Here is a 15,985-nt window from a genome sequence, read left to right as displayed (position 1 = left end):
AACAACCACTAGAACAAATTATGTTATTAGCGTTAGACGCCTTTTGGATGCGACTAGTCGCATCCAAAATGGTCACCGAGAATAGACATAATTTTTCTTATTTAAGTGAAAATATTTACCAATGGATGCGACTGGTCGCATCCAAAAGTGCAAGTAACGGACACGACAGCTAGAAGAAAAAAAACACGCTCCTCTTATGGCACGTGCGCATTTATTGAACAACATGACCACAAAACGCATGATCTCGTAAACCAAAAAAAAGAAGGTCGTGCTGATTATGGTTGGTATAATAGCACGGTCTTTTGTATCAGCGAAAATAGCAGATAGCAAATTTGGTAAGGCCGCAATAATAACCTCCCATAGGAATTGGTGTTTGCTTTGGGGGAGCTGGTTAGAGTTGTTGGTCGTCGACATATTATTTTCTTTGAGAAGACGAGTGAGATGTTTTTTTTGGAGAGATTATGTGGTGTGAGTGTTGTGAGTGAGGATTTGGAATTTATACACGGTACTGCACACATGAGACCGTTGAGGAGGGAGATTCGTGAGTTAGCTTTTATATATTAATAAATGTGAGGCTAATTGATAAGACACTTTTAAATTTACTACCAATAATAACTTAATTTATGGATGGGGGTTAAAAATTTACTTGATTTATAGGCTTGCAGCACTAAAAGAACTATGTTAAAAAGTTAGTGTGTATAACAATAATAATGTAAAATAGAAAGCACATATAAAACAACAATGAGACGTTTGAGTCTTGTTACTAGAACGTTTGATTCTGTCATCAAGAAACAACCACTAGAACAAAATATGTCATTAGCGTTAGACGCCTTTTGGATGCAAGGATCACCGAGAATCTACATAATTTTTCTTATTTAATTGGAAATATTTACCAATGGATGCGACTGGTCGCATCCAAAAGTGCAAGTCACGGCGTCCGTGAAGAGTTTGAACTTTTTTTTACTCAGTTTTTTTCTTCTTTGATTCTGGGAGATGGTGTTTGAAGATTAGAAAGATTTGTGTTTCCATTATTTTTGGAAAATCGGTCATAAATCTATCTTCTCTATGAAAATATATAGTCTGCCATTCTCTACAGGCTTGCTATATATATATATATATATATATATATATATATGTAGGTAACATTTTTTTTCTTCCTAATTTGTGATTTTTTAATTGCTCTTTTAAATTCTAATTTATCGTTTGATATTAATAGAGGGAATTATAGCTAGTATGATTTTTATGATGCAAGATATAATAGCCAAAATTATGTTTCATGGTCGTTATAATACTGCTCTACCTTTTAGTAATCATGAGCTGGGCAAGTTAGACGTGGAACGTGACGAATAAAATAATAAGTAAAGAGTAAAGACATATACATAAAATCAGACCCTCATTTCCAAAGTGCACTAACTACAGCTACAATTGACTACAGAGTCAAACAATAAACTCTTGACACAACTTCTTACATCAGCTGTAGAACAATAAGTTGATCTAACGACGATACTAAAAAGATAAGAAAATATCAGCTCTAAAACTAGCTAACCTAAATAACTCAAACAACGACATCTAAAACAAAGACTCTAAAATTACCTAACCTGAATAACGATGACATCTAAAACAAAGTCAAACACAATGAAAGCAAAGATCACTCATCCCATGGAAAAGGCATGTCGTCCTTCCATCAACGGCGGAGACAAGCGTGGGTCGAAAGGCACAAGTCACGGCTGAATCACAGATAGCTCAACTTCCACTGGCAGATAGGGGTCAAATGGCTCAGGCTGCAGCTGTAACGTAGGTTGCTCATCATCCATCGATCTTGCGGGTCCTCTGTGCTCCACAAGATCATAATAATTTCCCCGAACTCTACAGTTGCGTTAATCATCTTACCGAGCCTCTTCTTTTTGGCGGTAAGAGTAATCGGCGGTATATTTTATAACTAACAATGTCAAAAATAAGTTTTTCATAGTTCTGGACTTCAACGCTTTGCACGCCTGACTTTCTCTCAGGCTACCTGCAGCTTTGCATACACTTAGAACCGTGATAAAAATCACGAACCGTGCTAATATTAACTAGAAAATGTTATGGTCAATATGTAAATGTACCTAATAGGATTTACTGTCGTTCTTGTTATGGTTAATAAGATTTACTGTTGTTCTTGTTATGGTTAATAAGATTTTCCAATTAAAATGTTAATAAAAAAATTAAGACTAAAAGATTATTAAAATACATTAAAAATTTACTTGATTTATAGGCATGTAGCACTAAAAGAACTATGTTAAAAATGTTAGTGTGTATAGCAGTAATAATGTAAAATAGAAAGCATATATAAAACAACAATGAGACGTTTGATTCTTGTTATAAGGACGTTTGATTCTTGTTATTAAGAAACAACCACTAGAACAAATTATGTTATTAGCGTTAGACGCCTTTTGGATGCGACTAGTCGCATCCAAAATGGTCGCCGAGAATAGACATAATTTTTCTTATTTAAGTGAAAATATTTACCAATGGATGCGACTGGTCGCATCCAAAAGTGCAAGTAACGGACACGACAGCCAGAAGAAAAAAAACACGCTCCTCTTATGGCACGTGCGCATTTATTGAACAACATGACCACAAAACGCATGATCTCGTAAACCAAAAAAAAGAAGGTCGTGCTGATTATGATTGGTATAATAGCACGGTCTTTTGTATCAGCGAAAATAGCAGATAGCAAATTTGGTAAGGCCGCAATAATAACCTTCCATAGGAATTGGTGTTTGCTTTGGGGGAGCTGGTTAGAGTTGTTGGTCGTCGACATATTATTTTCTTTGAGAAGACGAGTGAGATGTTTTTTTTTTGAGAGATTATGTGGTGTGAGTGTTGTGAGTGAGGATTTGGAATTTATACACGGTACTGCACACATGAGACCGTTGAGGAGGGAGATTCGTGAGTTAGCTTTTATATATTAATAAATGTGAGGCTAATTGATAAGACACTTTTAAATTTACTACCAATAATAACTTAATTTATGGATGGGGGTTAAAAATTTACTTGATTTATAGGCTTGCAGCACTAAAAGAACTATGTTAAAAAGTTAGTGTGTATAACAATAATAATGTAAAATAGAAAGCACATATAAAACAACAATGAGACGTTTGAGTCTTGTTACTAGGACGTTTGATTCTGTCATCAAGAAACAACCACTAGAACAAAATATGTCATTAGCGTTAGACGCCTTTTGGATGCAAGGATCACCGAGAATCTACATAATTTTTCTTATTTAATTGGAAATATTTACCAATGGATGCGACTGGTCGCATCCAAAAGTGCAAGTCACGGCGTCCGTGAAGAGTTTGAACTTTTTTTACTAAGTTGTTTTCTTCTTTGATTCTGGGAGATGGTGTTTGAAGATTAGAAAGATTTGTGTTTCCATTATTTTTGGAAAATCGGTCATAAATCTATCTTCTCTATGAAAATATATAGTCTGCCATTCTCTACAGGCTTGCTATATATATATATATATATATGTAGGTAACATTTTTTTTCTTCCTAATTTGTGATTTTTTAATTGCTCTTTTAAATTCTAATTTATCGTTTGATATTAATAGAGGGAATTATAGCTAGTATGATTTTTATGATGCAAGATATAATAGCCAAAATTATGTTTCATGGTCGTTATAATACTGCTCTACCTTTTAGTAATCATGAGCTGGGCAAGTTAGACGTGGAACGTGACGAACAAAATAATAAGTAAAGAGTAAAGACATATACATAAAATCACCCCCTCATTTCCAAAGTGCACTAACTACAGCTACAATTGACTACATAGTCAAACAATAAACTCTTGACACAACTTCTTACATCAGCTGTAAAACAATAAGTTGATCTAACGACGATACTAAAAAGATAAGAAAATACCAGCTCTAAAACTAGCTAATCTAAATAACTCAAACAACGACATCTAAAACAAAGACTCTAAAACTACCTAACATGAATAACAACGACATCTAAATAAAAGACAAACACAATAAAAGAAAAGATCACTCATCCCATGGAAAAGGCATGTCGTCCTTCCATCGACGGCGGAGACAAGCGTGGGTCGAAAGTCACAAGTCACGGCTGAATCACAGATAGCTCAACTTCCACTGGCAGATAGGGGTCAAATGGCTCAGGCTACAGCTGTAACGTAGGTTGCTCATCATCCATCGATCTTGCGGGTCCTCTGTGCTCCACAAGATCATAATAATATCCCTGACCTCTACAGTTGCGTTAATCATCTTACCGAGCCTCTTCTTTTTGGCGGTAAGAGTAATCGGCGGTATATTTTATAACTAACAAAGTCAAAAATAAGTTTGTCATGGTTCTGGACTTCACCGCTTTGCACGCCTGACTTTCTCTCAAGCTACCTGCAGCTTTGCATACACTTAGAACCGTGATAAAAATCACGAACCGTGCTAATATTAACTAGAAAATGTTATGGTCAATATGTAAATGTACCTAATCGGATTTACTGTCGTTCTTGTTATGGTTAATAAGATTTACTGTTGTTCTTGTTATGGTTAATAAGATTTTCCAATTAAAATGTTAATAAAAAAATTAAGACTAAAAGATTATTAAAATACATTAAAAATATACTTGATTTATAGGCATGTAGCACTTAAAGAACTATGTTAAAAATGTTAGTGTGTATAGCAGTAATAATGTGAAATAGAAAGCATATATAAAACAACAATGATACGTTTGATTCTTGTTATAAGGACGTTTGATTCTTGTTATTAAGAAACAACCACTAGAACAAATTATGTTATTAGCGTTAGACGCCTTTTGAATGCGACTAGTCGCATCCAAAATGGTCACCGAGAATCGACATAATTTTTCTTCTTTAAGTGAAAATATTTACCAATGGATGCGACTGGTCGCATCTAAAAGTGCAAGTAACGAAAACGACAGCCAGAAGAAAAAAACACCCTCCTCTTATGGCACGTGCGCATTTATTGAATAACATGACCACAAAACGCATGATCTCGTAAACCAAAAAGAAGAAGGTCGTGCTGATTATGGTTGGTATAATAGCACGGTCTTTTGTATCAGCGAAAATAGAAGATAGCAAATTTGGTAAGGCCGTAATGATAACCTCCCATAGGAATTGGTGTTTGCTTTGGGGGAGCTGGTTAGAGTTGTTGGTCGTCGACATATTATTTTCTTTGAGAAGACGAGTGAGAGGTTTTTTTTAGAGATTATGTGGTGTGAGTGTTGTGAGTGAGGATTTGGAATTTATACACGGTACTGCACACATGAGACCGTTGAGGAGGGAGATTCGTGAGTTAGCTTTTATATATTAATAAATGTGAGGCTAATTGATAAGACACTTTTAAATTTACTACCAATAATAACTTAATTTATGGATGGGGGTTAAAAATTTACTTGATTTATAGGCCTGCAACACTAAAAGAACTATGTTAAAAAGTATGTGTGTATAACAATAATAATGTAAAATAGAAAGCACATATAAAACAACAATGAGACGTTTGAGTCTTGTTACTAGGACGTTTGATTCTGTCATCAAGAAACAACCACTAGAACAAAATATGTCATTAGCGTTAGACGCCTTTTGGATTCAAGGATCACCGAGAATCTACATAATTTTTCTTATTTAATTGGAAATATTTACCAATGGATGCGACTGGTCGCATTCAAAAGTGCAAGTCACGGCGTCCGTGAAGAGTTTGAACTTTTTTTTACTCAGTTTTTTTCTTCTTTGATTCTGGGAGATGGTGTTTGAAGATTAGAAAGATTTGTGTTTCCATTATTTTTGGAAAATCGGTCATAAATCTATCTTCTCTATGAAAATATATAGTCTGCCATTCTCTACAGGATTGCTATATATATATATATATATATATATATATATATATATATGTAGGTAACATTTTTTTTCTTCCTAATTTGTGATTTTTTAATTGCTCTTTTAAATTCTAATTTATCGTTTGATATTAATAGAGAGAATTATAGCTAGTATGATTTTTATGATGCAAGATATAATAGCCAAAATTATGTTTCATGGTCGTTATAATACTGCTCTACCTTTTAGTAATCATGAGCTGGGCAAGTTAGACGTGGAACGTGATGAAGAAAATAATAAGTAAAGAGTAAAGACATATACATAAAAGCATCCCATCATTTCCAAAGTGCACTAACTACAGCTACAATTGACTACAGAGTCAAACAATAAACTCTTGACACAACTTCTTACATCAGCTGTAAAACAATAAGTTGATCTAATGATGATACTAAAAAGATAAGAAAATACCAGCTCTAAAACTAGCTAACCTATATAACTCAACCAACGACATCTAAAACAAAGACTCTAAAATTACCTAACCTGAATAACAATGACATCTAAAACAAAATCAAACACAATAAAAGCAAAGATCACTCATCCCATGGAAAAGACATGTCGTCCTTCCATCGACGGCGGAGACAAGCGTGGGTCGAAAGTCACAAGTCACGACTGAATCATAGGTAGCTCAACTTCCACTGGCAGATAGGGGTCAAATGGCTCAGGCTGCAGCTGTAACGTAGGTTGCTCATCATCCATCGATCTTGCGGGTCCTCTGTGCTCCACAAGATCATAATAATATCCCTGAACTCTATAGTTGCGCGAATCATCTTACCGAGCCTCTTCTTTTTGGCGGTAAGAGTAATCGGCGATATATTTTATAACTAACAAAGTAAAAAATAAGTTTGTCATGGTTCTGGACTTCACCACTTTGCACGTCTGACTTTCTTTCAAGCTATCTGCAGCTTTGCATACACTTAGAACCGTGATAAAAATCACGAACCGTGCTGATATTAACTAGAAAATGTTATGGTTAATATGTAAATGTACCTAATAGGATTTACTGTCGTTCTTGTTATGGTTAATAAGATTTACTGTTCTTGTTATGGTTAATAAGATTTTCCAATTAAAATGTCAATAAAAAAATTAAGACTAAAAGATTATTAAAATACATTAAAAATTTACTTGATTTATAGGCATGTAGCACTAAAAGAACTATGTTAAAAATGTTAGTGTGTATAGCAGTAATAATGTAAAATAGAAAGCATATATAAAACAACAATGAGACGTTTGATTCTTGTTATAAGGACATTTGATTTTTGTTATTAAGAAACGACCACTAGAACAAATTATGTTATTAGCGTTAGACGCCTTTTGGATGCGACTAGTCGCATCCAAAATGGTCACCGAGAATCGACATAATTTTTCTTATTTAAGTGAAAATATTTACCAATGGATGCGACTGGTCGCATCCAAAAGTGCAAGTAACGGCGTTTGTAAAGAGTTTGAACTTTTTTTTTGCTCTGTTTTTTTCTTCTTTGATTTTGGGAGATGGTGTTTGAAGACTGATATGCGCCTGGAAAGCCTTATCTAAAGTCATATATGTTGAACATGAGTGAGGATTGATCACTCAGTGGGAGCATTATACACTTGCAAAAAGTGTATGACCTGGACAGACTTTGGTTTGGATAGATGCGTCGTTTAAGGATCGTTACGATGCACTAGCCTAGGCCGCATATGATGGTCACAGTGATGCTTGATCTAATATCCTGAAGTAATCAGGGACTTCTAGATCATGTTACCGGTTTCTTTGACTCGCCACGTTAAAGGCTAATAAGATGCTGATCAAATAGGTGTCTTAGGAAGTCGGGACATGATTGTAGAATAAAGTGTTTTACAGATACGGAATCCAGCCTTCTTGAAAGAAGGTAAATGTTCTCTCACCTAAGGGTTGATTATAGAACCGATTGATTGTGCACACTTCCGAAGTTGGCTTACGTTCGGTTGAATCTTTCGCTGGGGAAGCAACGATGCTTAGGGCTTATATGTAACAAGAAAGGTATAACAGAACAAATTGACCTATCTCGATACGGGCAGAACCTGGAGGGTCATGATCACGTACTGACTAAATCAGTGGACACTCGTCACGATGATAAATATAATTCTAGTGTTAAAGAAGGGTTCAGCCTTGGATTACACGGTGGAGTATTGAAAGAGACTAGAGAATTCAATTTGAAAAGAGAATGAAATATTTTGTCTTTTATCGAGATTGTTAAGCTTCTACTACTAGGTTCATCTTCCCCGATTCGGCTTCGATAAAGGCGGATAAGAACGTTAATATAATAATATGTTTTATTATTATAATCTCACTTGTTGTAATAGTGATTGACAACATTTATTCCAAAAAAGGTTATTTTGGGAATTAATGGAAATGTTGTTTATATGTTGCTAGATCAAGTAAATAAACTTTATATTTATTGTTGGACATGTAAATATGTGTTAAATGGGTTTAAAGCTATCAGGCCTTGAAAAAGCAAAAATTTGGGCCTCCCTACCTTGGTATAGGCGGTTTTTGTACTAGTTGTAGAACTAGGGTTTTTTTTTCTTTTTTTTTTTCCTGTTATTCTGTTCCTAAATTAAAGAAGAAAATATAGGAAATATGATTGTCCTATATTCTCTCCTAATATTTAGGCTAAATATTAAGAGAATATTTATGAAAATATATTTTCCTAAATTTTCTCAACAATAAATATTTTATACAGTTATATAAAATAAAATCTAAGATACTGATCTGACGGATGAGAGGAAAAATATGATTCAGTTGTTGAAATCAAAGGGGTGAGGTTTAATCCACTAGTGTGAACACAATCAAAAGAAATAATATTTTCTAGAATATTCTGGAATGTTTTATTAGATACCTTTTGAAATGCTATAAATAGAGGGCTGATGAGAAGTAAAATTTAACCTAATTTGATCACAAATTTCGTGGCCTCCTATGCCTAGGGTGTGCCGACTTTTTCTTCATCTCTTTCCCCTCGGAATTGCTTCAATTCTATTCTTAGAAATAAGAGAAAAAGATCGAAAACACCCCGTTTTCAGATCTAGTGAGATACAACGTTGCCCACTCATTTGTCTTATCTTCCTCAGAGATTACGTTTCGGAAGACTTTGGTGTCATCACATCGAGTCCTTGAAGGATGAGTTCCAGATTTGATCGTGTGGAGGCTTGTACGTTCAAGACGAAGACGAATTGTGAAAGCTTTCGGTTCGTAAACCAAAAACTGTAAGTTTTCTTAAACTCGTCTTTCTCATCGGTTGCTTGATATATTACTTGCTCTCATTAAATAACGTAGATCTAGATCTTGTATAAATAACCATGTTTTAATTAGCTCTTGTTAGCGTAATTTCATTGCTCCCGCTGCAACATGGTTGTTTTCTAGTGTCATTTAATCGATTAAATCACCAACAAGTGGTATCAGAGCTAGCTGATTTACGTCTTTAATATGATTTGTTCGTGTGATTAAATATAATATGGTTTGAATGGATTATATTTTGATATGAAATTCTAACAATTCTGTATATTGATATGTGAATTGTGATTCGTGAGTTGATCGTAGATTATTTGATTCTCGCTTTCTTAGATTTGTTGTTAAACCTGAAATTCAAAAGGTATAGGTTTTTTGTAATTCTTATTAAAATACTTGATGTAATCCGATGGTCGTGAAATTCGGAGAGATGTCTACCCACGGTATGAAGAGATAACTGTCCAAATGTCAGCCTCAACGGAGGTCGGATGATTGTTCTTGTTAATAAGATTTACTGTTGTTGTTGTTACGGTATTGTTCTTGTTACGGTAGATAATACTATTGTTCTTGTTACGGTAAATAAGATTTACTTTTTTTTGTTACGGTAAATAAGATTTACTTTTGTTCTTGGTACGGTAAATAAGATTTACTATTGTTCTAGTTACGGTAAATAAAATTTACTTTTGTTCTTGTTACGGTAAATAAAATTTACTGTTGTTCTTGTTACGGTAAATAAGATTTACTGTTGTTCTTGTTATGGTAAATAAGATTTATTGTTATCTTGTTACGGTAAATAAGATTTATTATTGTTCTTGTGACAGTATTTAAGATTTATTTTTATTCTTGTTATAGTAAATAAAATTTATTATTGTTCTTGTTACGACAAATAGATTTACTGTAGTTTTTGTTATTGTTATTGTTAATTAGATTTACTAATTTTTTTGTTATGGATGATATTAGTTACTATGATAGTTAATAATATTCACCTAAGGCTATTATTGAAATATTTGAATATTATCATGATAAATTGGTTATTTTTCTAAATATGTTATAAAGTGCGAGTGTTGTATTGGGTAGTTGTATATTAAAAAGTAAATTAGATCTGTCGTTTTCTTGGACCAAGCTTGAGAGTTGGGCATATATCTCCTTCCCTCCTTTCCAAAGGGCACAAAAATAAAATTAATAAAAAGGATAAGAAATGCCAGCTCTAACCCAAATATAAGTGATAAAATAAAAAGTGACAAATTATGTGTGTCAGTTGAGTTGGGACACGAAGACAAAACGAAACATGCATGTTTCTTGTTTTTGGCTGAACCAGTCTATCAAGAAAAAGATTGAACTCAATGAGAATAGTTCAACACCACCACCACAAAAGACGACGCCAACAACCACCGTAGATCTTCATCGCGATGATCAGAAGGTGAACGGCGGTGATCAAGAGCAGGTTGTAGAGTCGGCCGTATGGGATTGTGGCAGCCCGTTGTACGACTCGTATGAATTGGTGTCCCTTACCCATCTCATCGAGCGACACTTCATGGTATTTCCGATGTTCCTCGGCGGATCTAAGCGATTCGTCGCTTCCCAGTTCCCTCAGCCTGTGACATCGCGCCACGTGTCCAAGCAGAAATTGGTTTGTTTTTCCCTGGAGAAAATACTGCGTAAAGTTTAGAGGTAAAGTCTTCAGCGTGTAGACGTGAATATGGATACATGTATACTATACAGTGTACATAATTGTTTTTATTCATGTGCGATTGTAGTCTCATTAAATTTATTGGCATTATTTTGTAATACCTTTCTTTTTGTATGTTTTGTTGTGTTTTTACTCCCATGTCCAATTTTGGCATCTAAATCCCAACGGAAGTTTTTTTTTTTTTTTTTTTTTTTTAAATCACAGAGCGGGAATGAAGTGTGGATTGATTTGGATTCATTAAATAATCAGCTAGATTTTGAATTTATTAAGTCATTGTCATGCTTTCCGTCTCATACTCATTTGGTGTGTCAACACAAATTATTCGTTCTAATTTGTGTTAAAATGTTTAAATATAATTGATAATGTTTTTGATTATGTAAAACTAATAAAATGAGAGGTTGAAGGTCTCCCACTATAAATAAGGTAAATGATCATTATGATAGGATTATAAGATGAATTGCTCATCTCGCAGCTGATTGATCTGAGATCGAATGTAATATGGTACTAATTAGAGTACTTTACTGAAAATTGAGATCTATGAGTAAATTAGTTGGTGAACTCTCAAGCCCATTGTTTTGACTTTAAGTAATATGTTAATGATTCAACATTGAAGAAAATATTTGTGATCATAATCATAAGTTTTTTCATTTTATGACTGATTCAACATTCAAGAAAATAAAAGGTTCTACTGTTAAAAGATTCGCTATACGTGGTGGTAGTTAGCTTGATCAAGTGATAATACCACACGTACCTCGACGGAGAGGTTATGGATTCAAGTCCCATGGGTTGCAGAAAATGCATGTTCCTTATGATTTATTCTAAATTATGTAATTTTGGCCAATAGTGCCACTTACGCTTTGCACTGCTAATATATAATGTAATCTTGACCAATAGTGTCATTTCTAAAAAAAAAGATTCGCTATACATTTGTCCTTTAATGTTAAGTGGAAATCGACCATAGACCCATCAAAGACTCTTTAAATTTTTTTATAAGCACAAGGCTCTCTCTCTCTCTCTCTCTCTCTCTCTCTCTCTCTCTCTCTCTCTCAATAGTTCTTCCTCTAGATCGCATGTCCTCGTTGTTGCCCTTAATTCCAATTAATTACGATAAATTTTGATGACATCCGATAATTTTTTATTAATTCCGATGAAATTCAATATTTTCTTCGATGATAGAGTTATAAATAAAAAAAATTAAAAAAATTAATTTCACACATGTTTGTTGGAGATCGTCGGAGGTTGTCGGAATCCGTCAAGGCCAAGAGGGAGAGAGAATTTAAATAAGAGAAAAAAAAAACTTATGTTTAAATGCTATGAAAGATATTTTGGTCCGTCAAAAGTTCAATTTCATATCATTTTAAATAACTAGCCAACTATTGATATTCTTAATTTACTAGGTCCAAATAATAAAATCTCTTTTAGAAACGATATGTTATAAGTAAGCTTGTGATATACAAACTAAATTGTTAATATGATTTGTTATTTTATAATCAAATTTTTCGTTGGTACTTTAGATCAGATAAATTGCGTTTAGTGCTCATATTTAAAAGAAGAGTTACTTCAATTTTTGCATGTAAATTGACAAAGAAAAAAGTAGCCTACGATAATAATAAACGCGGGTTTTGTCCCCATTTTTTTTCTTACTTTACAAAAAAAAAAATCCAAATGCTTTGTGAATTCATTTTCAATTTGATACTGTTATTGGTCAACCTCATTATTTTCTCTCTCTTAATGTTATGTGTTAATTTTTCCAATATTATTTTTTATTAATTACACAATTTAGGAAGAACATAATAGTCATCTCATCTATACTTAATGAACTCAATGACTATTTATTTAAAAAATTAGGAAACTATAATTCGTTTGCCATAGTCCAAATTTAAGAAGGTTATTTTGTCTAATGGCCTTTTTTTTTATAAAGATATTCATGATATTATAAAAGTTATTTAATACAAAATATAGCTACTAACTAACAAAAAAAGTCGTCACTCAGATCATCGGAGATCGTCGGAATCCGAAAAAAATGAAACTTATGTTTAGATGCCTTGAAGGATATTTTGGTCCACAAATAAATCAAAAGCCTAATTTCATATAACTCTAAAATAGAGTAACATCTCTCTATTTATTAGATTCACATGATGAAACATCTCTTTATTTATTAGATTCACATTATGAAATTTCTCTTCTATAAACGATATGTTATATCTAAGTTAAGTTGGTGATATAGTTTGTTATTTTATAAGCGAATAAAAAACGAATACTTTAAATGAGAGAATGTTGAGTTTAATGTTCATATTAAAAGAAGAGAGTTATTTCAAATCTTGCATGTAAATTGAGAAGGAAAAAATAATCTATGATAAAGAGATGATAATAAACGAGAGTTTCGTCCCAATTTTTTTCTTACCTTTTTTAATCAAATGTTTTGTGAATTCATATACACTTTGATTATGTTATTGGTCGATCTCTTTATATTCTCTCTCTCTTAATATATTAATAGTATGTGTTAATTTTTCCGATATTTTATATTTATCACGAAATTTAGGAAAGAGATATTAATAATCTCTTTATACTTATTGAAATTAATGACTATCTATATAAAAATTAGGAAACTATAGTAATTAAAAAAGGCTATTATGTTTAGTTGCCTTTTTTTTGTTTTTAATAAATATATTCCTGATATAAAAAGGCTATTATCGATTTACTAAGGTGACACGGCGAAAGAAATAGTGTCTTTTACCCTAATATATAGTAACATGCCAAACATCCTTAATTAATAATGATATTAATTTCGAAAGGCATTCCTTATATAAATTCGAAAGGCAGTCCTGGCCGACATTGCATGCAAAAAAAAAAAAAAAACAATTTAGAAAACAGTCATGGGAATTCGGATGAGCTTATTGAAACGGCGGCGAAACGGCACGAGCACAACATTACCGGAAGAGCTGATCTTCTCGGAGGTTTTGCCGAAGCTGCCGACGAAATCTCTGATCAGATTCAAAAGCGTGTCGAAGAAGTGGCGAGAGTTGATCACCAACGACGCGGCTCTGAAGAAAGCTCATCATGCGAGGCACGAAAAAAACCCCGAAGCGTCCCTCATCGCCGTGAAGACGAACGAAGACGAAACCGACCAGAAACTCGTTTGGCTCACCGGCGGTCGAGCTCACGAGATCGTCGTTCCACAGCCTGTGAGGGAGATCAGGAGGCTCGGAGGATTCCAATACGGGACATTCGACGAATTCACGTCCTGCAACGGCCTCGTCCTTCTCTCGGAGCCCTTGACGCTGCTCAATCCGGCCACCGGAGAATTCAGGGTTCTTCCGGATCCCGGGGTTCCCTACCCGCAGTACCCGGATTCGGGGCTGGTGTTCGACGACGAGAGCGACGATCACAAGGTGCTACGAGGAACTCACACGTGGGAATGGGATCACAATCCCGTGCTGAGTCTGCAAGTGTTTAGCAAGAGAGCCTGGTCGTGGAGGAACCTCGGACCGCTCCGCGGATTCCAGCTCTGGCCCCGCTCGCTCGTTAGGGCCCGCGTTTCCACGCACGGAGGGCTATACTTTCTTGCGCTGCAAGGAAACGGTCCCAAAATTGCGGTCATGTCGTTTACGTATCGCAACGCGCGAGTGCGAAAGTTGACCGACGGGCCCGACTGTTTCTGGTTGCCAGACCGGAGGAAACGACTGCTCTACGAGATCGTCCTCGTCAAGTGGAAGGAGGACTCGCTGGCTGTGATCGCCGGGGATTTTATGACGGCCAAGACTTGGGAGCTGTGGGCCATGGAAAAGGACGGGTTTCGTTGGTCCAAGCTCTTCGTGCTCCGCGGTTGCCCACTCGCTCGCGGAGTTTGGAATGACCGGTTTCTGATCACCGAGGAGTATTCTTCTCGCCGCACCGTCGAGTTTGTTCTGTGGGACCCACACACGGTCGGGAACAGAAAGGGCCGTCGCGTGCTCGCCAAACGTGAGGATCGTTGGATACACGGGTCTGCCTTTCACTATGTTCCTACATTGATCTCAGTCTCTTGAGATTTGTCGAATCGAAAATTTCGTTACATTCTGTTTCTGTCCACCGAACTTTATGAATTTTTTTTTTTTTCGGGATAATATGATGTATTTTAGGTTGTTTTCTTTTAGTTAATATTCCATAAAAACTGTCGGAACAGACCAGAATTTCGGTCTTTAATATTCGGAAGTGTTCCTATTGTTAAGTGCTGAGACTCTTAGTTATTGAAATTGGAATTTCCATTTCTTTTTCTGCTCTACTTTTATTTAATTATTTTGCTTATTTACAAGCTTTATTATAATGGTAGTATATATATTTTTTTTCTTCTCCTTTTTTTCCTGGCTCATGCATGGTTCACTATATTAATTATTCCAGCTTTGATCTTGCATCAATATATGATTCCCAGTTTCATGATTATTTGTTAACACTCTCCGTGAAGAACAAGGCACAGATGAAGATGGACAGAGCTTTAGTGTTTTAGTATGTAGTTGAACAAAAATAATATATTTGAAACACTCTTTTGAAGTAGTTCAATGTGTGTGTTGTCTCAGAGGAGGAACAGAATCAAAGACAACCTCTAAACATCTTTTAACTCTTACACTTGAGAGCATTCCAAGTCAAGGGTTGACCAATTTAAACTCTGAGCAATACAACATGTATTTCTTCGAAAATTATGTTCATCACCTGCTGAGCCTGAGATTAGTAAAAGTGGTTGAAAATAGCCAATTTGTTGCGACACTATCTATTGTTATCGATCAAATTTCTTTAACTCATTTTCAAAATTGGCTCTCTCCATTTTTTGGAAAATAGCCAATTTCGAAAATTTTCCTCATTTTTTGTTCGCTCCATTTCTTATGTCCCCTAAAGAATTTACTATAATAAGATAGGAAAAAAAATATGATCACACCAAAAAAAAAGTATTAGAACCCAGTATAATAGTTTGACTAAAGAAATGAGAGGAAAAGAAGAAAAGAGGACTTGCGAATTTTTTTTCCAAATAACTAACAAACAGACGTAACACTTTCGGAGAGAAAACTTGGACAATTTATATGAAATAGGCCTTATATTTTTAAGTCACAACTTCCAAATCTAGAAGAAACGAAATAATCCCCACATTAAACGTAACAGAAGAGATTGAGTTAAAAGGAAAATAAAAGTAATG

The 15,985-nt window shown here is 34.6% G+C and overlaps 1 protein-coding gene across 1 annotated transcript; it reads left to right on the top strand.

Annotated features, from left to right (window-relative positions):
- The first annotated feature begins 13,694 nt into the window (after window positions 1-13,694).
- On the top strand, window positions 13,695-14,846 carry LOC149400380 (putative F-box protein At3g10430). The gene has a single exon (XM_089610421.1). The coding sequence runs from the start codon at window positions 13,695-13,697 to the stop codon at window positions 14,844-14,846; it is 1,152 nt and encodes a 383-aa protein (XP_089466547.1).
- The last annotated feature ends 1,139 nt before the right edge of the window (window positions 14,847-15,985 follow it).

This window comes from Urtica dioica, chromosome 4 (assembly GCF_054948205.1).
Source record: "Urtica dioica subsp. dioica isolate 48M chromosome 4, U.dioica_male_clone48M_v1_H2, whole genome shotgun sequence".
NCBI classification, from domain to species: Eukaryota; Viridiplantae; Streptophyta; class Magnoliopsida; order Rosales; family Urticaceae; genus Urtica; species Urtica dioica.
Note: the sequence above shows the minus strand (reverse complement) of the source record. Positions and strands in the feature narration are given on the sequence as shown.

What these genes read in the sequence shown, in the direction of transcription:
- LOC149400380 (XM_089610421.1), top strand. Translation starts at nt 13,695, where the DNA reads ATGGGAATTCGGATGAGCTTATTGAAACGGCGGCGAAACGGCACGAGC.